At 52.0% G+C, this 21462-nt stretch overlaps 9 protein-coding genes across 10 annotated transcripts; 4 read left to right on the top strand and 5 right to left on the bottom strand.

The window, feature by feature from the left end:
- Positions 1-809: 809 nt before the first annotated feature.
- On the bottom strand, positions 810-1142 carry J3458_019805 (uncharacterized protein; the record flags this gene model as incomplete). Its single annotated transcript, XM_066121702.1, has 1 exon — positions 810-1142. The coding sequence occupies one exon, from the start codon at positions 1140-1142 to the stop codon at positions 810-812; it is 333 nt and encodes a 110-aa protein (XP_065973319.1).
- Positions 1143-3806: 2664 nt separating this feature from the next.
- Positions 3807-4495, top strand: J3458_019804 (uncharacterized protein; the record flags this gene model as incomplete). Its single annotated transcript, XM_007812982.2, has 2 exons — positions 3807-4261; positions 4384-4495. The coding sequence occupies 2 exons, from the start codon at positions 3807-3809 to the stop codon at positions 4493-4495; spliced, it is 567 nt and encodes a 188-aa protein (XP_007811173.2).
- Positions 4496-4809: 314 nt separating this feature from the next.
- On the bottom strand, positions 4810-5361 carry J3458_019803 (uncharacterized protein; the record flags this gene model as incomplete). Its single annotated transcript, XM_066121701.1, has 1 exon — positions 4810-5361. The coding sequence occupies one exon, from the start codon at positions 5359-5361 to the stop codon at positions 4810-4812; it is 552 nt and encodes a 183-aa protein (XP_065973318.1).
- A 238-nt stretch (positions 5362-5599) lies between these two features.
- On the top strand, positions 5600-6487 carry J3458_019802 (uncharacterized protein; the record flags this gene model as incomplete). Its single annotated transcript, XM_007812983.2, has 2 exons — positions 5600-6176; positions 6279-6487. 2 exons carry the CDS (start codon positions 5600-5602, stop codon positions 6485-6487), a joined length of 786 nt encoding a protein of 261 aa, XP_007811174.2.
- Positions 6488-7123: 636 nt separating this feature from the next.
- On the top strand, positions 7124-8751 carry J3458_019801 (uncharacterized protein). Its single transcript, XM_007812984.2, has one exon. It carries the CDS (start codon positions 7598-7600, stop codon positions 8627-8629), a length of 1032 nt encoding a protein of 343 aa, XP_007811175.2. The 5' UTR covers positions 7124-7597; the 3' UTR covers positions 8630-8751.
- A 3343-nt stretch (positions 8752-12094) lies between these two features.
- J3458_019800 (uncharacterized protein) lies at positions 12095-17045 on the bottom strand. The gene is made up of 2 exons (XM_066121700.1): positions 16652-17045; positions 12095-16586 (listed from the first exon to the last, which is right to left on the bottom strand). The coding sequence occupies exons 1-2, from the start codon at positions 16810-16812 to the stop codon at positions 12311-12313; spliced, it is 4437 nt and encodes a 1478-aa protein (XP_065973317.1). The 5' UTR covers positions 16813-17045; the 3' UTR covers positions 12095-12310.
- Positions 17046-17759: 714 nt separating this feature from the next.
- UBC13_1 (Ubiquitin-conjugating enzyme 13) lies at positions 17760-18425 on the top strand (the record flags this gene model as incomplete). Its single annotated transcript, XM_066121699.1, has 4 exons — positions 17760-17812; positions 17902-17990; positions 18057-18188; positions 18250-18425. 4 exons carry the CDS (start codon positions 17760-17762, stop codon positions 18423-18425), a joined length of 450 nt encoding a protein of 149 aa, XP_065973316.1.
- A 409-nt stretch (positions 18426-18834) lies between these two features.
- EGD2_3 (GAL4 enhancer protein) lies at positions 18835-20127 on the bottom strand. The gene is made up of 4 exons (XM_007812987.2): positions 19914-20127; positions 19387-19782; positions 19250-19336; positions 18835-19191 (listed from the first exon to the last, which is right to left on the bottom strand). The coding sequence occupies exons 1-4, from the start codon at positions 19923-19925 to the stop codon at positions 19162-19164; spliced, it is 525 nt and encodes a 174-aa protein (XP_007811178.2). The 5' UTR covers positions 19926-20127; the 3' UTR covers positions 18835-19161.
- Positions 20116-21445, bottom strand: EGD2_1 (GAL4 enhancer protein). Of its 2 annotated transcripts, none has more exons than XM_066121697.1 (4): positions 21396-21445; positions 21020-21267; positions 20871-20929; positions 20116-20805 (listed from the first exon to the last, which is right to left on the bottom strand). In XM_066121697.1, the coding sequence occupies exons 2-4, from the start codon at positions 21254-21256 to the stop codon at positions 20490-20492; spliced, it is 612 nt and encodes a 203-aa protein (XP_065973314.1). In that variant the 5' UTR covers positions 21257-21267; positions 21396-21445; the 3' UTR covers positions 20116-20489. The 2 variants fall into 2 exon arrangements, with proteins under 2 accessions (XP_065973314.1, XP_065973315.1); XM_066121698.1 differs by having other exon boundaries at positions 21020-21264.
- Positions 21446-21462: the final 17 nt, after the last annotated feature.

Genomic DNA, 21462 nt, shown 5'->3' with positions numbered 1-21462 from the left:
GGAGCATCCCGAGTACTACTCTCGCTCAATTAGGGATGATGCACAAAAGCCAAGTTTTGTCTGGGCCAGTCACAGGGCCGGGCGCGGTCTTGGTATTTCGATGTGCAGATTTGGCTTGCCAAGATCCCTGTTTCTGGGGATGCGGCTGGAGGGATTTTTCACTAGGTGTCCGTTGTTTCTCGAGATATCTCATGGCGTACGGGGTGGCGACTTGCGACATTGTCACGGATCGTGTTACATTTGGGTAAATCCCGCGGTGCAACATTTTGGTCGATTCTCCGGGAGCAGAGGGATCATGGGAGGGTGTTTCCTACAAATTCATGTTTCAGTTGCTGCATGAAGTGGAAGCATAAAGTGGAAGTGGAATGTGTGCAAGCAAAGTATCCCATAAATAGATGCGTCTGCTACGGGGTGTTTATGCTTTTAATATTCTCGTTTGGGGGGGCGTCGCTTGACTTGAGAGAGGAGCCCCCTTTGAAGGCGCTAATTTTTGAGTTCTCTGCATAGAAGAGATGTTTCTTTCAAACAGAACACGGGTCTATAGCTGGACAGGGGACAAATCTGATGCGTGGTTCAAAGACGGTGTGTCAATATCCAACACAACGGACGACGTGAAACGTGATATTGCTTTGCATGTGTATACACCGATTCGTTGTAGGAAATGTAATCGCAGGCATGCAAAGTCAGCAGAAGCCTGGTCCATTGACACGTCGGTACGAGTGACGCGAGATGGACATGTACTGAATTTGTCATCTGGCGACCAGGTGATGGATGAGCGGCTCACATTGGTGAATGCACCCCTTGACAAGTCACCATCTAGTTGCATTGAGAAAAACGTCTTCACCATGCGAGCGCCACAAGGAGCCAGAGGCAATCCTGGCTGGTGTCTTTTCAAGCTCGCGACAATCTATTTCAAAGGTTGCGGCCATGGCCGTTTTGCTTCGTCGTGCCACCATGACGGGACGGAAAGCATTGGCGAATAACCTCGACCCTCGTTTCAAGATTCCTTGCCCTCCAAGTTTTTGCGTGCTTTCGGGTTTTATGTTTATTAGCTGTGTCCTGCGCGTTTCTAATACACGCCCAGCAGGAGGTTTGACGTTGCGTGTCGCGTGAACCGCATTGATCATGTCTTTCAGCTTCATCGCAGTTTACCGAGTGAGGTGCAATCCGCGGCATGTTGCAAATGATCTGCACATCTGCCAAAATGAGGTGATTGAGTTTTGCCAGCGGATAAAGCGCCACCGTACATGGTGGTCTGGGGGAAGAGCGCCTTTGTCGAGCCAATGGTTAGTTACCTACTCGCTCATCGAAACCCCGACTCAACGTGCAAAACAAGAGACATGGGGTACATGAGCGCCTCGTATAGAAGATTTCACATCGCCATCGCCATCCCGCAGACGGGCATCGTCATTGATACATCGGTGGGGGGGTAGTTCGGCCGCCTGAGCAGAATAAATAAGCTTAGTTATCCTTGTCCAGAGCATATATATTGTGGAAAAAGTAATGAAAATGATAAATAGTTCAAGTTACATCGGCCCACGTCGAAAAAAGGCTGCAAGCCCGCGCGTCGGATGCTCCTTGGGTCACGATGCTGCTCGATGGTTGGCCTATGCCGTCTTCCACGAGGGCCCAGGCCTCGTCAGAACTTGCGTAGGCGTGTGGTACTGCAACAGGGCACGGATGGGTGATGCGTCCTAGCAACCCGATTGCTCGACTGATAATGGGTTTCAACCACGGGGGTGAGAGCACCAGACGGTTGTAACGAGAGGCGTTCAGCCCAGTCGGCTATCGTCCGAGGAGAAGTTCTCTTAGGGCACGGAGTAGCCAGGCCCCCAGATTTCCTTTTAGCCTGTCGCTCGTTCTCGCCGCGGTATTAGGTGGCCCAGACGAGCACTCGAGGAGACACCAAGCTTTCTTTGTGGCGGCGGCCCACTATCACGAGAGGAGCATGGCAGGGCAGGGGACTTGAGAGAGTCGGCGATGGTCCAGACGCTGTTTCACCCTGCGGTCTCGCTTTGCCCGGCTGTCAGTAACACTATTGGCATGTGGGTAGCGTCTAATTCATGTTGGTTGGGGATTGATTGATCTTCACTGACAAGACAATAGGATCGGGGTGTTCGGTGCGCTGTACAGAGGGCACCGTGCATGTCGTGCTTACTCTTGTTCCATAGCGACAGGAAAAGAGATGCGATCGACGCATCTTGGTCAATTGCGGCTGGCTGATGGACTGACCCTGGGCCACAATCTTGTTTGCCCGGTGGACAGAGTCGGGCAATATGAGGCCACGATGTTTTCAAGGGCATTGACTCGAATGAGTCCACCCGCTGTTCATGCTGAGTCGTAAAGACAAAAAATTGAAATGAAATGGAGGTAAAAAAAAAAAAACCACTCGCCTCTGGCGTACGCTGTCGTCGGGCGACATGTCGAACCATGACGGCGGACCTGGTGCTGGGGTCATGACTTGTGGCCAGTCCCATGTTGTCAATGCCGTCCGTCTTGAACTGGTAACTTCCAGTAGATTAGTGTGGCGTAGAGCTTCGCCCGTCTTCAGTCTTTTTGGTCACCGTTGTGCCGTCGCCAGACCCTTTGATTGACCGGGACCCCATTTCCCACATCCACAATTGTCGAAGCCGTGGCTGATTCCCATCAGGCCTATGATGCCATTCCCAAAGGCAAAGCGTGCCGGGGGACGGGCGGGAACCCATGGCGCCGGCAAGGCTTTTTTTTTGGCTTAGAGGTTCTGCCTGGTATGTATGGAGCATGTCAATACTTGATAGGTTTGCTAGTGGAGGGGGAAAGAGGTCCTCGGCACCTCTTAGCCGAGCTCCCAGGCTCAACATTGAATGGCGCACCCGTTGGCTCCAAAAGCACAGTGCAGGAAGAGTGAGAGGCATGGTGTTCAATGAGTGCTGTTTTGCATCACCACCACCACCACCACGTCCTCTGCACTCCGTCCCCTCTTGCGATGTCAGGCCCTGCCTCTGGCCCATTTACCCGTCATGGCCCTGGTCTGGCCCTGTCAGGCCTGCGTCCCTGCAGCTCCGCCTCCGCTTCTCGACGCCCACTGACTGACCCATGCTCACGCCCACGCCCACGCCCACGCTCACGCTCATGCTCATGCTCATGCTCAAGCTGGTGCTCGTGCTCAGGCCTCTCACACGCCGGCCATGATACTGGACACCAGCCAGGCCTTACACACAATATCATGTACACACCTGCTCTTGAGTTTGCCTGTTACTCTCTGTGTGCTGCACCCCCCCGCCCACCTCCACCTCCCAGTCACTCCCTCCTCCCCGTCCAGCCTTATATCTCGACCAGCCCGTCTCTCGGATGCCTCGCCCGCACAGTCGTTCCCTCTCTCTCTGAATCTCGTTTCCCCCCAAAACTGCTCACGCATAGTGCTGCACAAAGTATATACATTTGATTTCACCCCAAACCACAAACAAGACGATAAAAAAAAGGACCTGCCTTTCCGCAGTCGACAAAACCAACCCGTCTGACAGACCACTCTTGGCATCCAAGTACTCACTCACTTACAAGCAGCCCCAAAGCGGCTCCAGTCCAAGACCAACGCACCCGACCCGCGCTCATCGTCGACGCCTCTCGCAACAAAATCTATTTCTTTCATTGTTATAGAAAATCCCCAGACGCCGTGACCACGCACCGGGCTGAGAACGGGTCACCCGTCATCTCAACTCTGCCGCGTGCCGCGCATGAAAGAGTGAAATAGCAGCAACAAAATCCTCGACCCACGATCATTTACCACCCAAAAAAGAAGAAAGAAGAAACCTCGCGGCATCAAAGAAATGCGCCTCTCGCTCATCCTCGCCTCCCTCACAGCCGCGGCCTCCGCCGCCCCGGCGTGGCACCAGGGCCCCGTCATGGCCGACGACGATGACCTCATGGAGCGCAGGGACGTGGTCCGCGTGGAAGTCGTGCATGCCCACACCAGCCGCTTCACAAACACAATGATTACCAAACTCACCCGGTATGCCGCCGATGCCGCCTCGGACGTGCAGGGCTTCTTGGCCGAGTCCTTCCGCGGCGCCGTGGCAGACGGCACCGGCGAGGTCATGACCATCACGTACGGCAAGAAGACACCCCCCTTGGTCGTGGGCTCTGGCGGCAGCAGGGGAAAGGGGCTCGGCCGCCACTGTCATCACCGGCACAGGATTTCGCTGCTGGGCTTTAGGAATCGGCTGGCTGCGTTTATTTTGGCCTTTTCGTTGGTTTTGGCCGTTGCGTGCTCATATCTCAGACGGTGAGTTTTTTTTTCCCCCAAAACTCTCTTTTTGTTCCCCCCTTATCTCTCACTCCTGTTGGCCTCTGTATGCTTTGGGCGGCTCCTGGGGAATGGGTTGTGACTGACTTTTTCATTTTCAGGCTACATGTTGCGTCGCCGCAAGAAGCAGTAGAGGATCCCGTCGACTCGGCACTGGCGGAAAAGGCCCTGCTGTCACGGAGCAGCAGGGAAGACGAGACGACGCAATCATGAAGAGCTAGGTTGCTGATAATGGCTGACGACGGCTCATAACTGAGGCGCCAAAACATGAAAAAAGGGGGGTGAATACTGCGGAGAAGACTTGCATCACGGGATGGATCGCTACTTTGTGATACCGACGATATATTGCATGGGGTACATCTATATTAATCAGCACGGCGTTATTTATCAGGGCGCTCGGGGGGCGTAATGGCTCCAAAGGAAAGGAAAGACTTCATCATATTCTCACATATGACGCTCGCTCAAGACGGGGACCCAATATACCACTAATATACTTTGTGTATACTCGTAAAAGCACCCCCACGAATTTATTCTGGCTCGCAATTGCAATCACCGCACCGGTATCCAATAACCCCTTTGCTCCCTATCGTCCGCTCGTCACCCGAGACAACGATTGCGCGCCCAACTTTGCCAAAACCAACAACCTGCCCCAAAGGACCAATTGGAATATAGTACCCTGAAAACTGATGGCTACAGAAATGAGAGCCTGCAGAGGGGGAAAAAGGGGGGTTGCCGAGTTTCCAAAACAACGCACCAATGCTGCCAAGCAAGGACATGTATGCGCCAATCAACAACTTCACCTCTGAACTACAAAAATAGAAGCAGGTCCATTCTACCCCAGATTCACCATTTCGAAACGCCAAACACAATTCCTTGCCTTTGCGATGCGTTGGCGCAGATTCCTGCGGCTCAGACCATGGGTCAGCTGACGTGCCGTCGCGAACCTGGCTGAGACGGGTATCGTGGGGGAAAAGACCCGACTGCCGTCCCAAGGCGTACCCAATGTCTTGAGCTAGAGCCGTTGAGAGATGGGAAGGACGAAATATCACGGCTACGTCTCTTTTGCTTGCATCGGCCATGGCTACCTATAAGACTGCGCAAAATCAGTATGTGAATGTTGGGGGGACGAGGTTTGCGTACCGGCGATTGGGGAGGGCGTACGGCGTGCCGTTGGTTCTGTTTATGCATTTCAGGTTTGTCAATGATATTTGCGATTTGCTCCCCCCGAGGCCGGCCTTGTTTCTTTTTGAATCTTTGAAAGGGTCACAGCCTGGCTGACACGGGTCATGTCCCGTCCTTCTCTCCTCCAGGGGCACAATGGACCATTGGGATCCGGCACTGATCAATCCGCTGGCTGGGCGTCGGCCGGTTGTGCTCATTGACAACTCTGGTGTTGGACGGTCGCAGGGCCAGGTAGCTAGGACGTTTGCAGACTGGGCCAGGAACTGTGTCGACGTGATGGAGGCGATTGGGATCCGGCGGGCGGATGTGATGGGCTTCTCGATGGGAGGATGCGTCGCACAAATGGTTGCTCTCAACGCTCCCTCGCTCGTGCGAAGCCTGATTCTCTGCGCCACCGTTCCGAGCACTGGTGACGGTGTCGTAAAGGCGCCGCTCGGGCCCTTCAACAAGCTCAAGGCCGCCGTGACTGTCGAGGAGCATCGCAGCGCCTTTCTAGATGCCTTCTTTCATACCTCGGAGCGCAGCCAGGCCGCAGGCATGGCCGCCTGGGACCGCATAACCCGGGCTCGATCTGACAGATCAGATCATGTTGATGCCCAAAACGCCCATAGGCAGGCTGTTTCATTCGCCAAGTTTATGGATCCTAAACAGGCTGCGGATGCATCGTACCACCGCTTCCATGAACTTCGACTTCCGGTGCTGATTGCGAATGGTACGTTTGTTTTTCATTACACATGTGTGTTTTTTCATAGGAAAAACTCATCACCGAGTTCGTCAACAACGAGCGGCTTCGTCTAACTTTGAATATCTCTAGGATGCAATGATCTTTTGTTGCCAACAGACAACAGTATCCTCATGTGGAAGAAACTTGGCCACGCAAATGCTCAGCTTCACTTGTATCCCGATTCAGGCCATGGGTTTCTTTTTCAGTACGCCACCGTATTCTCGGGTCTGATAAACGAGTTCCTTGACAACGTTGCGGAACAAACCAGTCGGCTCCAAGGTTCCGAAATGTACGCTTAGCAACGTCTTAGTCATTCTGATTATAACACAAAACCATTCAAGGACCAAAACTGTTTTAGTGGTTCCTCTTCATGTGTCTCGGTGTTTCCGTCAGGTTGAGGTCAAGGTGAAGAGTTTGGTCAAGTTGTCTAAGAGTACGAACCTGACTGGATTCCAAGATGATAGAGTGCAACCTTGGGATGCATGGACATTTGATGCTTACAGTGCGAAAACCTTGTCATCTTGGACCAGGAGACCAAGTGATAAGACAAGATGCATGGTGACTGTGGAAGGTCAACCAACGGAAGCGTGCAAAACCGCCAGGGAGCCGGGTAGATACGTCCACAAGAAAGCTGCACCGGTGGGCAACGTGGCAAACGCCCGATGTCGCTCACATCACCATCGCCATCGCGGGTTGGGCCCGCGTCGTCAATGCAGTGTCCATGCATCGTCCCCGTCGCGCAATGACAACACCAGTAAGATTCTACCAGGAAAAGATGCGGATTGTGGCCGCTTCCCCCGCGATTTGCATGAGGACCGTCCCGATAGTTTGCACCAAGTTGCTAGCTGTCATGCGGCTGCCCGTGCTTTTCTCTATGCAAGTTCCTGAGACATGACCCTGCCACTACATGGGATGTAAGGAGTCCATGGAGCTGAATTTCATTCAAACCATAACGCCTATTGGGTTATTGGCCGAGTGATGAACCCAACATGACGCAGCTAGCCGCTGGGAACACTGGGAGCACTGGGTACAGACCGTCGGTGAAGCTAGACCCCAACCCCGGTGTCTGTGACACAGTGTGTGTCTTTTGTCAGTCGCCATGTCGACGATGTCTTCAGCAAGTGCTTCGAAGCGACCGAGCCAGACCGCATACGGCTCGGATCCATGAGATGATGACGATGGCGTTGGGCTTTTTGCCGGACGATAAGTAGCGCCACGTCCGTGTCTCCTCCGTGTGTTTCGTTATTAGTAGTCCGCCACATTGATTCAGCTGTACAAATCTGGCCCCATTCGTGTCCCGACAGCTTGGGACGGGGCTGAAACTAAATTGCCTCTTTCCCCTTCAAATATAAACAGAGCCGCCATAGACAATCCCCAGCGGCTCCGAGGACAACTCGAAACATCACAAGATGGCGGCTCCACAGTGCCGTGGTGACTCAAAGAGCGAGTGTACACAAAGCCAACGTTGCTGCCAAATGGCAACATTTGCCGGGTTACCTACTGAGCTTCGGCTCAAGATATGGTCCTGCGCCGTGGAACCTCGGGTTGTTATCTTGGACGACCTGGTTCACCAGAAGCAGGCATATCCATTGCCCTCGGTCACGCAGTTGAATGCAGAGGCCCGCGCAGAGACTCGACAAGGCTACGAATCAGTCGGACGCGGGTCATGTTTTCACTTTTCACGAGATATATTGGTTTGTGACGCCAATATTTCGGACCAGAGTCCAAACGTGCCACTGGAAGAGCTGGCGCTGCGCGTGCAACGGCTCGCGTTCTGGGACTGCTTTCCCGACGATGGCCGCATAGACGGGCCGTGCCATTACTCGGAGTATCTTGCACGATGTTACCCTGGCGGACACGACGGCAAAATCGAGTTTGACAAGTTTTGGTTTCCGAATTTGCGCGACCTCTGGATCGTAAAGATCGGCGAGGTGGATCGGTCCTGGATGGTAGGGGTCGACGAGGACGTGCCGTGCGAGGTTGGCCTTCGAAAAACGGCACGACAGTTCCGATACTGGGTCGACGAGAACATTATCGAGATTGCCCCACTAGACTTGAGCGAACCAGAGACCAAGCTCATCCTGCGAGAAGGGAGGTGCGGCAAAATGGACTGTCAAAAGCTGAACCACGGCCGGCAGAGAATGGTGTCGAAAATTGTCTTTATTGATGGCAAGTACAATACCAACAGGCAAGACAACGAGGCAAACAAATGGAAGCAGATTTGGCCTTGGTCGACCGTGGTCGAGCAAGGGAGCACGGAAAGCGAAAGCGAAAGCGACACATCTGCCAACCGGATGAGATGGATCATGGTTGAGCGTATTCTGACATTTTCACTGCGATGGGACGGTTCTGAAGACCTGGGTGAACCATCGTCTGGCCATCGACGAGTACGCCACGGGCAGGGGGGCGATCAAACTTGTGTAAAGCTCAAAAAAAGGTAAGAATAAGAAGAAGGAAGGAGACCAGATATTACGGCATAATCTTCGATTCACGCATATACGTAAACGACTTTGAGCGAGACGATGTGACTTTGAGATGAGACGAGGAGCCATTGAGGGGGACTTGAGGACTTGGGGATTGAACACAGGCGGAGGAAGGCGCGCCGCACGAAGCACGTGCATCTGAATATCTTCAGAGCCTCGTGACTAATCAATGGGGCTTGCATGGCAGTCAAGAATCAAGTTTGTGTCCTGCGATAGGATTCGAATATCTTTATGGCACTGTCTCTTGTCATTCATTGGTGGCGACTGGGAAGAGCAGCGTTTCGTCATCAACTATGCACACCAGTACCATGTACATTGCTGTCCTTTTAGAATAATCAGACACTTCAAGTTAACGTCTTGCCATGAAATGATTCGAGACGAGTTGGACAAGGGGCTCAGACTAGCAACTGGGCTGTGAATCATGCATATATATATATGCCTTGACCAGAGGCGTCGTCCAAACAACACGTCTGAAAAAAACCACGGAGAAGATGTTCTGCATCATCAACCTTGGGATCACCGCATCATAGAGATTGGCATGCAGCCTTGTTAGATGATGCAGTATACCTTCCAAGCTCGATATTCTGGACACAGGGCAGGGTTACAGCCTGCCGCCGGATGTTATGTGTCTATCGTCGGCTGCAGGACAAGACAAGACAGTACGTTCTCGTGTCTTCTTTTTCTTTTCGGGCACCACACAGTTATCCCGACGGTATAGACCTCGGGCTCGGGAAACGCGGATCTCTGCGCTTTCACATTTCCATAACTGTCTAGATCGGACGATCCGGCAAATCCGGTGCCGACTTTGACTCACGGACTGCAAAAGCAAATGTCCAGGCTGAGAATCATTCACTGCCTACAATTACATTTTTGTTACGTTGACAAGTTGATATGATTGGTTGGCTCATGATTACCAAGGGGGGTTCTAGACCGCTGGCTGTTTAAGATGTGTCTCAAGAGCCCAAGACTAGGTGGACTATGGATTGTCAAATCGGTTCCTATCTCGGCTTAATCGCTTAGGTCTATGAGAAGATTCGAAACACCTCACCAATAAGTCGGTGGCAGGTATCTGATCAGCGAAGCCGGGCAAAGACAAACCGAGTGCTGCAGCTTTACCCGTCCGGATGAGTACATGCGCAGGGGAGGAGCTGGGCAAGATCTTCAAACTGTATAGGGAGCACCGGCTTCACTGTTTACAGGTTTGGTCGGAGATTTTTATATCAATCGGCCTTTGCAGCGGGTGGGAGGTCCCCGAATAATGACAGGTTTTCTCGACTTTACTGGGGACAGGAAGGAGGCCGTTTACCCGCTACAAATGTAGACGCGTACCTACTTGGACATGTAAATATACACTTGGCTATGAGAATATACATATACGTATTGCTAGAGGCTGTATTTACATTTCCCGTGACAGCACTCCTAGTTCGTCGGCCGACCTCGAGCCACCCCAGCATTTTGGCTGTATGAAAGACACTTCGGATCTCACGTCCATGTTGAAGTGGAAAGCGCTGTGGTTCGTTTCTTTCCTGTAGACTAATGAAGTAATCATAAGTTGAACGTCTTTGAATCACGAAACATGTTGAAAGATGCACCAGCTCGCGATGCCGTTCCCTCTCGGATAATGGGGCTCGTTCGTCTCGAGTGTAACAAGCAGCATATTCTCAGGCGGCGAACTGAACATGGAGACATTTTCTGTCAAGTGAGCTGTATGAATTCGACATGAACAACCGATATACGAGGAAACAAGCTGTTCAAGTACAGGAGCATCGAGGTAAGCCCGTAGCTCCCCAGCAGAGCCACCAACAAGTATGCGACACAGCGCCCCAGGGCCTTCTTTGCCGTGTTTCGATGCTGTATTTGAAATTCTCAATAGTAACGTGTAATCAAAATTGGCCATGCAGCTTTCCAAGTTTCGTGTTCACCCCGGCAAGCCGAGCCAAATACTCTTTCTAGCTCCACCGAGTCAAGTTGTTTTGCGGTTCAAATCCGCAAAACGGGCTGGACGAGCAATGGATGTTCATGTACCATGCAGGGACCAGATATTGCGTGCGTGTTGCACAACTACGCGTGTCCTGGTTCATTGCCAGAGGCATCAATTCATGGACAGGAGTAAAAGAAGTATTGCCATGATAAGGCCGCCGTTGTACTGTCCCTAGCACATGCCCCTTTCTTGACCCAAACTATTATTTACTCTCGAAACCCTGACCTTGAATCATCACCTCTCATACGGCACCCTGTTCATAATTCTCGTGCCTAGCTTTTATCTCCTGTCGCTGAAGAGATGGACTTGTCAGCTCAACACCTGTTGCCAACACCCGGTTTCTTCGGCTTTTCATCGACGGACAGTTCCTCCGAGACTATCGAAATTCGGTCTTATAGGCAACCCCGACAGATCCGCATACGAAGAATCAACAGTGCTACATATCCAACACGGGTTCTCGTAGTTATGCCGGAGACTAAGCCATGCTGGTGGCGAACTTGCCTTGCGCGAGTCTGCTTATGTACACAGGACGAAGATAGGTAAGAATGCGAATATTCAATAAGCCGCGTTCGCGCTCGTTCTATTGAGGCTATTCCCATAGCCTAACATCTCTCGAGGGTCACTAGGCAGATTGACACCGTGTTAAAGACATTAACAAAAAAGGTTGAATTTTCGACAAGGTCGAGACGGATTCGCAATTCCCGTGGCGTGACGCCCACATCTTGATTTTCCTGGAATTGCAGCCAGAGTTTACATTGTTCGACCGGGCGACACGTAGCACTGCCGGGAGGAAGCGAAATACAGGGATGGAGACACTGAAAATACGGGAAAAAATTGTGCTGATTTGGAGAGCAGTGGTAGATGAGATCAATACACTTTATTTGCCACCTACAATGTCGACTTCGTTTCGCAATGAATGAAGCAGGCACCGCCGGGAATGACGAACAGGAACAGGATGGATTCCAAGGACGGGAACAACCATGATGGGGATTGGAGGATGGCCACAATTCGGAAAACATGGAGGCGCCGATCGATCATGAAGCCGCAGAGGAAAAGACATTCGTGATGCCATGGAGAGAGGCTGTGCTTACATACACCGGAACGAGATTTCTTCACAGAGGTGCAAAACCAAGCGAGACAGATAAACGCAACACGGGTGGCATCACACAAGAAGATAGATCTAGTTGGTAAATGGCTTTTCGACGGAGAGAGCAAGATGCCTTGGATAAAATCGTTGAGCAAAGGCAGAGAAAATCGGTGGAATATCGCGGCTCTGGAACCACGATTGGTTAATCAAGAAACATGATTTGAATTTCAACAGGCTTGACCCTAGTATGCTTAATGGAGCTGCAAATGGGAGTACAACTCATGCAACACCGCTGGCCTAATTCCAAAGCGAGGACAAACAAGATAGGGACTAGTTCCTGTTCAGTTGTACGTTTAAAACAAAAGGTAAGGGGGACTTGATATGCTACAGCGCTGCCTCACTATCTATCTGTATACCTAACGGGCATACACCCTCTGCCGTAACCAACAGGCAGGATATGAAATAAAAATCACCAACATTATTACATTCAGCCACAGCGCCAGGCCGGTTCACCAATGCTCACGAGCCTGTTTTTATCATACATACGGCGTAAATATAATCAGGAAACTATCTAGCCTCTTCGCCCAGGTCCACGTAAACTCGCGGTTCGCGACCATGTCCCCGCCTTCTTCAATCTTCCGAAACTCAATGCTGCAGGTGACCGTGGCACCGCAAGACCGCCTTGCTCTCTGCTTGGAATATTCAACTCGACTTGTTCCCAGTCATTCTTGCCTCGCCCAAGTTTTTCGTCTCCGCTACCGTCCATGGCTGCCGGCGGAAGCAGGGGGAGCTTGGCTGGTTTATCACGACCTTTCATCATCGCACCACGAAGTGCGGCCCAGGACTCGACTTGTCCGTTACTTGCTTCATCGACGCAGTTGCATTCATCCCCCGCTGGGCAAAAGGTTTCGCCAGACGCGTGCCATTCTGCGAGACAAGCTTCGTGGCTGGCACATCCGCACGAGAGGCATGGTGGGAATAGCGCGTCGACAGGCTCTAGACAGTAGACACATTGGAGCTGTGTCTGTACGCGGTGACACCGATCGCATGTTCCCACGGCGCCTCCAATGTTGTTATGAGAGGATGTATAGCGTGCTGGTTCAAGCTGGGTCTCGTGCGTGCGACAGATGCCCGTGACGTCTAAACCACGACCAGATGCCACGAGGTTATGGAGCTGGTCTTTCTTACCCATGACGATAGGGGATGAGCCCGTCTTGTGGTGGTCGATGGTGCCGCTGGCTCCATCTCTCAACGTGGTCGAGTCGTGAAAGCTTCCATCAGTTATTGCTATCGCCGAGTCATCGCGAAGGATATTGAATTTCATGACCTCAAGTCGTGCCAGCGGCTGATCCCACATCTGCAGCATCTCTGCATATGCGTAACGGTATCTTGCATAGATACTAGATCGGCTGGAGTCTAGCAGCGGCGTATTCAACCACCCATCGTCATCGAATATTGACTGGTCTGCCTGGACAATATTGACTGAGATGGGAACCAAAGAAAGCAGGTCATCTCGGCGGTAATCCTCGTCCGACAACGAAGTTCTAGCCACGCCTGAATCACCTGACGCATTTGCAGGCCCTTGCGTAGATGTTCCAGAGTTGGCAGTAGTGGGTACAAGACTGCTCATGATGTATTCGGCAGGGCTAGGTCTCTTTTTGCCTTGATTCGGCGGCGATGACGAGGCGCCGCCACCGAATGACTTCGGAAGCGTTGCAGTGAAAGCTGAAGCAAGACCGGTATTCCCTCTCAAAATGCCTCGACTTGTAGGTGATCGCGACATCGGTGGCTGTGGCGTATCGCTGCCACCGAGGAACGCCCTGCCCTTCAGAGGAGGCGTCTCGCCGCAGGAATAGGAGCTGGTTCCTGGGTCACCGCTCCAGAGAAACTCATCAGAGGCGTGAGAGCCAGGATAGTGAACAGGAGTGTGAAGAGTTCCAGGCGTGGTAGCTGCTGAAGTCGTAAGACTCCGGCTGTGAATATTCCACCTCCGTCCTGAGGCGTCCGTGGGGAAATAATCCAGTGAAAAGGACGGTGCCTTCAAAGGCAGCGGCGTTTCTTGTTTTGGGAGATGAGACTCGACATACGCCACGCCATCATCCGTGTACGGCTCATTGAAGACACACGACAGCATGGCCAGCATCTGGATATCAGCGAGTCTCTCGAAATGGTCAAAGAGGTCCATGATGAACTCTTTAGCAAGCGGATGCTGCCCCCATTTGACTCTGCCAACGAGACCACTGTCGTTACTTGATGAGGAGTCAACTTGTGATTTGTTGATTTTGGTATGCTTTGATATGGCGTCTCGAGCAATTACCAAAATCGAAGCTTCATTGTGGTCACGGCCCAAGACCTCCAAAGGGATTCCCTTTGTTAGTAACAGTGCCAAGTAGCGCCATACATCTACTAATTCAGCATTGCCGTATTTCTCCGCAACCCGGGCATTGTGTTCGCAGACGTCAGCACCGTCGCCAAAGATGGCGTATTCTTCGGCAAATTCCCTCTTCGACGGAAGGTCAGCTCGCAAGTCATGAATGGCAATCAAGTTTCGAGGCCGCCCGAATCGTCGGCGACTCGTGCCCGTACCGGTGCCTGTGCCTGCTCCAGTGCCACCGCCACTCGACCTTACGGATCGATCTTCGCTCCAAGTTTTGCGAAGCTGTCTGTTTGAGCTGTACCATAGGTTCATCTTATGCATTGAAGTCGACTCAGAACCGCTCGACGACGACGAGGACATTTCACTGTCAGACTCGTCTGACTGATCGTCCGTGGCAGAGGCCTCATCCATTGCATACCTTTGCTTGGAAGGAAGATCATAAGTAAGACGACCAAAGCCAGCAAAAAACGGCTCTCCTTTGGAACGCTCTTTGTTATAGAACTCCGCAGAGGTAGAGAATAGCGCGCGGGCTTTTTCCTCCTTTGACGGGAAGAAACAAACAAGCCGACCATCTGCAGAAAATCGAGCGCCACAAGTACGGGGCGGGGGTGGAATAATGTTACGATTAGGTAGTGGTGCAAGAGTTGTGTCAGCATCTGCATGAGGCAACTCTTGGGACATTGAAGCAGATCCTCCAGCAGGGATATACTCGTCTTCTTCGCTAGAGCTCTCGTCCGCAAGGCCGTCGAGATCATCGTCCAAGTCTCGGACATTCTTAAAGAACGTAGTACTTGACTCTAAATCGACTTCACCAAGCAGGTAGGTAAATGTGACTTCTAGACAGTTTTGCTTCCGTTGCAAAAACTGTTGGGCGAGTTGATGTATTTCCCGCATAATCTTCTTGTGTGTGTCTTCCGGCATAAAGGACGTCTTTTCGATGTAGAAAGTCGGTGCCTTGAGCTTGGGATATTCCGCAGGAATGTCGATTTTCACTTTGACAAAGATGGGCTCCCCATCGACGCCCCAGGGTCCCGTCAGAGCCGCATTCAACGTCAAGTTGTCCATGTCTATGTTTTCCCACTTGACCTTGGGGATCTGCGTACTGATACGGAGAAGCTCTTCTTGAATTGTGTCCGGCTGGCCCCATTCATCATCTGGGTAGTGGTGGTGGCTGAGAATTCCGTGGTCTTTGGAGGCATGTCGCCTGTAACCGTCAGTCGAGGCTTTCCGCTTTGTCATGGTAATGCCCTTCATCCACCCAAGTTGAGCTTGGCTCCTGTCCACATGTTGACTCGAGTCAATCTTGGCTTTCATCGATGGGCCCCTCCATGCTGGTCGAAGATTCCGGTTCAGGCCAGACCGCCCACCAGATGGGGTTCCCCCCTGCTTGTATTGTGCAAGACCGGTGCTGGCTCTGTGGTCGCTCATTGTGCCGGCCCTGCGGTCACGGCTCGCACTGTCATCGATAGTACGGAAGGTCTTATATGCTGCACCTTGCCTTGTAAGGTTAAGACCCTTCCTTGCCGGGCCGTCTTTGGCATGACCAACAGCCGCGAATATGTTGGCGTCAACGCAGTGTAGCCTTAACTCATTATCCGTGCCCCATGATACCAGCTGAAACTCACGATGGTCAATATTATCATCGGATATGCCTCCTCGAGATCTCCATAGAAATTCCTTGGCTTTGTGATCACCATGACCCGGAAACACGGCGACAGGGTTCGGGGCAACCTCTACTGGGGAGTCTTCCCGCCATAGTCTGTCGTACAGGTACAAATCGCCGGGCTCATTCTGAGGCATGGCCAGTAAACCCCATCCGAATGGTGTATGGCGAGCTCTCCAGACGGGGAAGTCGGTGCGGATGACATGTTCCAGCTCGTCGTCGTCCTTGCCGTAGTCCCAGAACCTGATTGTCTTGTCCAGGGAACAAGTTACGATGCCAGTGCTTCGGGTGCGGTTCCAGTCAATTCCGTATATCTTGGATGTGTGTGCGCTGATGGACTTGACAGGCTCGGAAGCTTTTCGGTCGTCCCAAATATGTAAGAAGCGGTCATGAGCCGAGGCAAGAATGTGAGGATCTTGGCGATTGAATTTAACTTGAGTCGCACCCGCAAACCAATCACAGAAGGTAAGAACCGGTTGTCTAGGCCGCCGCAGATCCCACCAATGGACATAGCCGTCAACAGAACAGGTGGCGAGCATATCGGGGTGATGGGCCGAGAAGTTGACATCAGTAATCGCGCGGCTATGTCCATGGAGCGAGTGCTCTATGGCTCCCGTATTAGAATCCTCTCTCAGGTTGAGATTCCATACCAGTGCGCGATGGTTCGCTGTGGACACGACCCAATAGTCTCGAGCTGCAAAAGGCGACCACTGAACATCGCAAACCAGCCACGGAAGTCCATGACTTCTCAGTCGCCGCGGTGGGTTGTATGGAGAGTCCAAGTCAATGATAGCCAGCCCCTCTGGTCTACGTAGACACTGTTAGTCTTATCCAAGATGCAATGCGAGTCGTTGAGGTTCGCGAAAACGTACGATGCAAGAGCAATATCGCGACCGGATGGAGAGATTGTTGCAGACCCAACGAGTCCTTCCACATGAATGGAGCCGTCTGATTCGAAGCTCTCGCTGTCATACGCCGATTTGATGATTCTACCCTTTTTAGGCGACTCGGGCCGCTGGGGAAATGATGGCATTATGACTGCATGTCTTTTGCGACAGACCCTACCATAGAGGTCATGTCGTGGCTCACAGGAGGCACGCCGGTGCGGTGACGGGGAAGTGCGATATCGTGATGCCCATCAAGCTCGGGGGCCGTACTTGGCAAGTTCACGGCAGCATGCGGAGCGCTGGACCAGCGCTTGGATTCGAAGACGCTGTGGACGTTAGAAGCGTCCCGTGGCGCGCGCACGAAGCGATGTCGTTGAAGCTGGAGCTCAGAGATTGGGAATTGCTGGCATTCTCAGTCTACTTGGTGCTACGCTACAATGGGCAGGGAGATGCAGCTTGGGGTCATGAGATCAGGTATCCCTCCGCAGTTGTGTCGCGGGGAGGTACATCCGTTGATCCGCTCCAGCCGCTAGCCCACCAACCGCCCAGGAGGATCAGCGATGAATTGATGATGCTAGTGGCCGGCGGGCGCGGTATTCGCCAACGTTGTGAAAGGTGTCAATTTGCCGAGGATTTGGCAAATCTGGCAGTCGAAAAATGGCAAGTGATCTCTTCTGAGACACCAGAAACTGTTTCATTGACCAGGCCGATACCCAACCCTCCTCGCCTTGCTCTATGCAGCCCTGCGACCATTTCTGACGTGGTGACCTTTGTTTGGCGACCTAGCAATGACCGACCAGTTGACATCTGGACAAGATCGGCCGCTGAAAGCCCCTTCCTCGTCACTACCAAGGTTACCACCACGCACCAGTGCCCAAGTCCTCCGGTTATTGACTGTCGCATGCCCCGCCCCATGTCTGTCTCTTCTTGTCGTGAACTCTTCAACTTCCGTACTCTACGGCGAGACCGGGAGACCTCTTGACTGAATAGACTTCGACCAGAGGCAAGACGCCTTTCCTGCTCTTTTGTACCTTGATTACCTATTTATTTTGACCATAGCCCGTCTGAAACTCGCTTCGACCCAACAGTCAAGATGGCTCTTCCCAAGCGCATCGTCAAAGAGACGGAACGTCTCATGGCAGAGCCGTACGCTACCCTCCTCTCGGCCAAGCCTACGGAATCCTTGACGTGAACACGATACTGGATATCTGTTAACAATGCATCTTCTCATGTAGTGTCCCTGGAATTAGCGCCGTCCCCCACGAGGATAATCTGCGCTATTTCGATGTCGAGATCCACGGCCCAACCCAGTCACCATACGAAGGTGCGCAAATTCCGCCGTCTCCTCATTCGCATGCGCAAATCCGTGCTAAAACAAACATATGTGCAGGCGGCATCTTCAAGCTCGAGCTCTTCCTCCCTGACGACTACCCCATGACTCCCCCCAAGATCCGCTTCCTCACCAAGATCTTCCACCCCAATGTTGACAAGCTGGGCCGTATCTGCCTGGATGTCCTGAAGAGTGCGTCTCCCACTCCCTCCTCCCTCCTCTCCGGAAGTGACTGCTAACAAGACCTAATCAGATAATTGGTCTCCTGCTTTACAAATCCGAACGATCCTCCTCTCCATCCAGGCCTTGCTCGGCGCACCGAACCCCGACGACCCTCTCGCCGCAGACGTAGCTAAGAGCTGGAAAGAAGACGAACAGGCAGCAATTGCGACGGCCAGGGAGTGGACCAAGAAGTATGCACAGCCATAGGAGGGTGCTTTCCAAACAGGAGTAACCAAGCGAACAAGTAAGATTTCGAAGGGAAGGTCGGGCTTTCCAGATTCAGCGGCATCGAGGCAAAAATGAGATATGAGCATTTTTGGAGGAGTTTGACGGATTTAATTTTTGTGTTCCCAGTCTACGATGTATTGTTTGCAAGACTTGCTATGGCTTTTTTTTTAGAGTTCCAAGAGACTTTGGTTGGGTTGGTGTATGACGGCTAACCTTCCACGGTATGAAATTAGACAATCCGGCAGTATGTACGGATAATTATAACGCGTTGGGTCTTTTACTCTTTTTTTGTCGTCCCCCTCATTATATATGATATCAAAACGAGACTCTTCATTCTTCTACCACGAATAATATATGCTGATGGCTAGTCTACTGCCTCGTGATGTCTCCTTACTAATATGTAGCTCTGAAGACTTCGTCAAAGGTTGGAGAATCAACACTGTGATTCTGACTTGTCGGTTTCCAACACTCTAACAGTCACGGAGCATGCTCAACATTTTAATTCAAAGAGTGGCCAGTGGCAACACTCTGCCAGACACTGTTTGATTCGGGGCTTCCAAGTGTGCAAAGCTAAAACATCACGATCCCACGGTGGAAATATAGGCTTAGATGAGAATTAGCAGAGACTGGACTCTGCCTCTTTGAGTATATTGTATCTACAATGCTAGAGTACACAAAGGGAATAATTCGGGTTGTAGCGTGAAACGCAGATCTATTACACCAGCGCGAGGTCGCCGAACTTCTCCTACAGTGGGCATTAGCAATCTGATCACGCGCGGTAATCTTCCGCTATCAAAACATACCTTGTATCCAGGCACCATCCATCTGCCCTTGGAAATGAGCTGGGTGGTCTTCTCGTCGATGAACTTCTCGGCGGCAGCAACTTCGTCCTACAGAATTCAGCGTTCTCGTTCACACAGCTTGGCATCGAGATACATACGACAGTGAGGTCCTCGAAGGGACGGGCCTCCTCAATGTTCTTCAAAGTGGCAGCGAGATCCTTGAGCTCGAGATCAACAGCCTGCTTGGTGGCCTCGGCGTTCTTGATGGCCTCAACCTCGAAGGCGTCAATGGCCTTGAGCTGGCGGCTGACGTCGTAGGTGACGGGCTTGAAGGCTTTGAAGCGCTTCTCAATCTCGTCGACGATGGCCTGATTCTTGAGGGTAGATCGGTAGGCGGCAAAGTCGACCGTCGTAGGCTGCTCGGACAGCTGCTGAACCTTGCGGCGAGCGTCTTCGTTTCTCTTCTTGAAGGCCTGGAGGGAGGCGACTGTCTGACCGCGAAGGCCCAGCGAGCTGGTGACCTTTACCCAGTCGATCTTGAGAGCTGCGCTTCGCTGTTCCGGGGGAAAGAGTGAAAATTAGCTCATGATTTGGGAATGGAACCGGGTGCGCGACTCGGAGGAAGGGCGTCGGGAATAGATTCGATAATGCCTTCCGTCTAGCCCAATTGATCATCTCGACTTACCGTGGCCGCCATTTTGCTTATGTTTCGGGGGGGGTCTCTTGGAGCGGAGAGCGAGTGTGGTGATGCTAATGATTTGCCGTGCCGAACTGGTCCGACCAGGATTGCTGGCGGTTTAGTCACGTGATGCTCTTCGTGACTAACGGTTCGCGGTCCAGTTAGCCGGTTCAGTGAGGGATTGGACAACACATTGCGTAGCAGTGTTAATGAATTTAGCATTTCTGGTTTGGTTGCTGGAGACAGTAGCAACGCATAGCTCAGTCTAAGTTTGTTCAATGATGAAAGTTGGCCATTGGAGTTCTTTTTTTTTCGCCATCGATCTGTACGATCTGTACGCTACTCACGCAACAACGCAACATCAAATATGAGCCATTTCACAAGACCAAACTAATTAGAATCATTTGGAACCAAATCCAGTGATGCTATTTTCAAACCCATCAGTGGTATCTGACATTTCTTGTCGAAATGATAGCAGCGGCTGCCAAAAACTAATACAAGGCCACTCCTACACGCACTGTGCAAGAGATGGTTGACGAGAAGTTCATTTGTAGACCGCTCGCTCCCAAATAATTTTTCCCCTTAGATACTCAAGGCCATGATGGAGTTGACAATATCATTGTCATTCTCTTTCAGGGCCTTTATGGCCTTCTTGCGACTGACGTTGGCCTGGGTCATGACAAGCTCAATATCCTTATCCTCAAGACCTTCAGCATCGACCTCCTCACCATCGTCGTCGTCGTCGTCCTTCTTAGCCTCGCCGGATTCAGCAGCCTTGCTGGGCTCACCGTGGTTGTGGCCAGCGTGCTCGGCCTCGGCATTAGCGGCGGCCATCTGAGCAGCAGCGGCCTGCTGAGCGGTGGCATTAACATCCTCGATCTTAGCCTCGCCGAAAACACTGCAAGATATAAACCATTAGATTCCTCATTCATTCACCGACGTTTTCGACATCGAGATACTGACATGTAGGTGTTGCTGTTGGGGGACTTGTAAACCTCGGGGTTGTTGATGACAAAGAGGATCTGGATATCTCGAGTCAGTTTTTGATGCACACCATATCAGATATACCTGTCCGTATACTAGCGTCTATAAAGAGTCTGCGTCTAACATACGTTCTTGGGGCGTCGGAGAGTGACACGGGTGATGCCAGGGACACGGGTAAGATGCAGCTTCTCAATAGCCTTGCGAGCCTTCTTCTCGTTGCGGTTGTGGATTACAGCGGTAGAGCCAGCGGGCAGGTTGGCCTCACCATCCTCAGCATCGGACTCGTCGCTGCTGTCCTCCTGCTCCTCAACGGTAGGTCGCTGAGTCTCCTCGTCGGGGAGCTCCTCGATTCTGGGGTTGGCCATTTTGGATACTGCTGGGACACATGACCATTAGCTTTCGACTCGCATTTCCTCGTCGCATTAAAATCGACAAAAGTACACTCCGGCGGCCAAATTCAGTGGCGAGAATTCCCGCAACATGCGACCGCAATTGGGCACTTACTGATGTGCTGAGCCCGAATTATCTTTTTCCGGCCTGAACGGTGATTCTCCTCGGGCTGTTTGTGCTA

This window comes from Metarhizium acridum, assembly GCF_019434415.1.
Source record: "Metarhizium acridum strain ARSEF 324 chromosome Unknown scaffold_568, whole genome shotgun sequence".
Classification (NCBI taxonomy): domain Eukaryota; kingdom Fungi; phylum Ascomycota; class Sordariomycetes; order Hypocreales; family Clavicipitaceae; genus Metarhizium; species Metarhizium acridum.
This window is presented reverse-complemented; position numbering and strand designations above follow the sequence as displayed.

Coding starts and splice junctions, on each gene's coding strand:
- EGD2_3 (XM_007812987.2), bottom strand. Junction 19,337..19,386: donor CCTTCGAGGACCTCACTGTC/GTATGTATCTCG, acceptor TGAATTCTGTAG/GACGAAGTTGCTGCCGCCGA. Junction 19,192..19,249: donor GGATGGTGCCTGGATACAAG/GTATGTTTTGAT, acceptor TGCCCACTGTAG/GAGAAGTTCGGCGACCTCGC.
- J3458_019801 (XM_007812984.2), top strand. CDS start 7,598: ATGGCGGCTCCACAGTGCCGTGGTGACTCAAAGAGCGAGTGTACACAA.
- EGD2_1 (XM_066121697.1), bottom strand. CDS start 21,256: ATGGCCAACCCCAGAATCGAGGAGCTCCCCGACGAGGAGACTCAGCGA. Junction 20,930..21,019: donor CTCTCCGACGCCCCAAGAAC/GTATGTTAGACG, acceptor CGAGATATCCAG/ATCCTCTTTGTCATCAACAA. Junction 20,806..20,870: donor CCCAACAGCAACACCTACAT/GTCAGTATCTCG, acceptor TATATCTTGCAG/TGTTTTCGGCGAGGCTAAGA.
- J3458_019800 (XM_066121700.1), bottom strand. CDS start 16,812: ATGCCATCATTTCCCCAGCGGCCCGAGTCGCCTAAAAAGGGTAGAATC. Junction 16,587..16,651: donor CGCGATATTGCTCTTGCATC/GTACGTTTTCGC, acceptor GTGTCTACGTAG/ACCAGAGGGGCTGGCTATCA.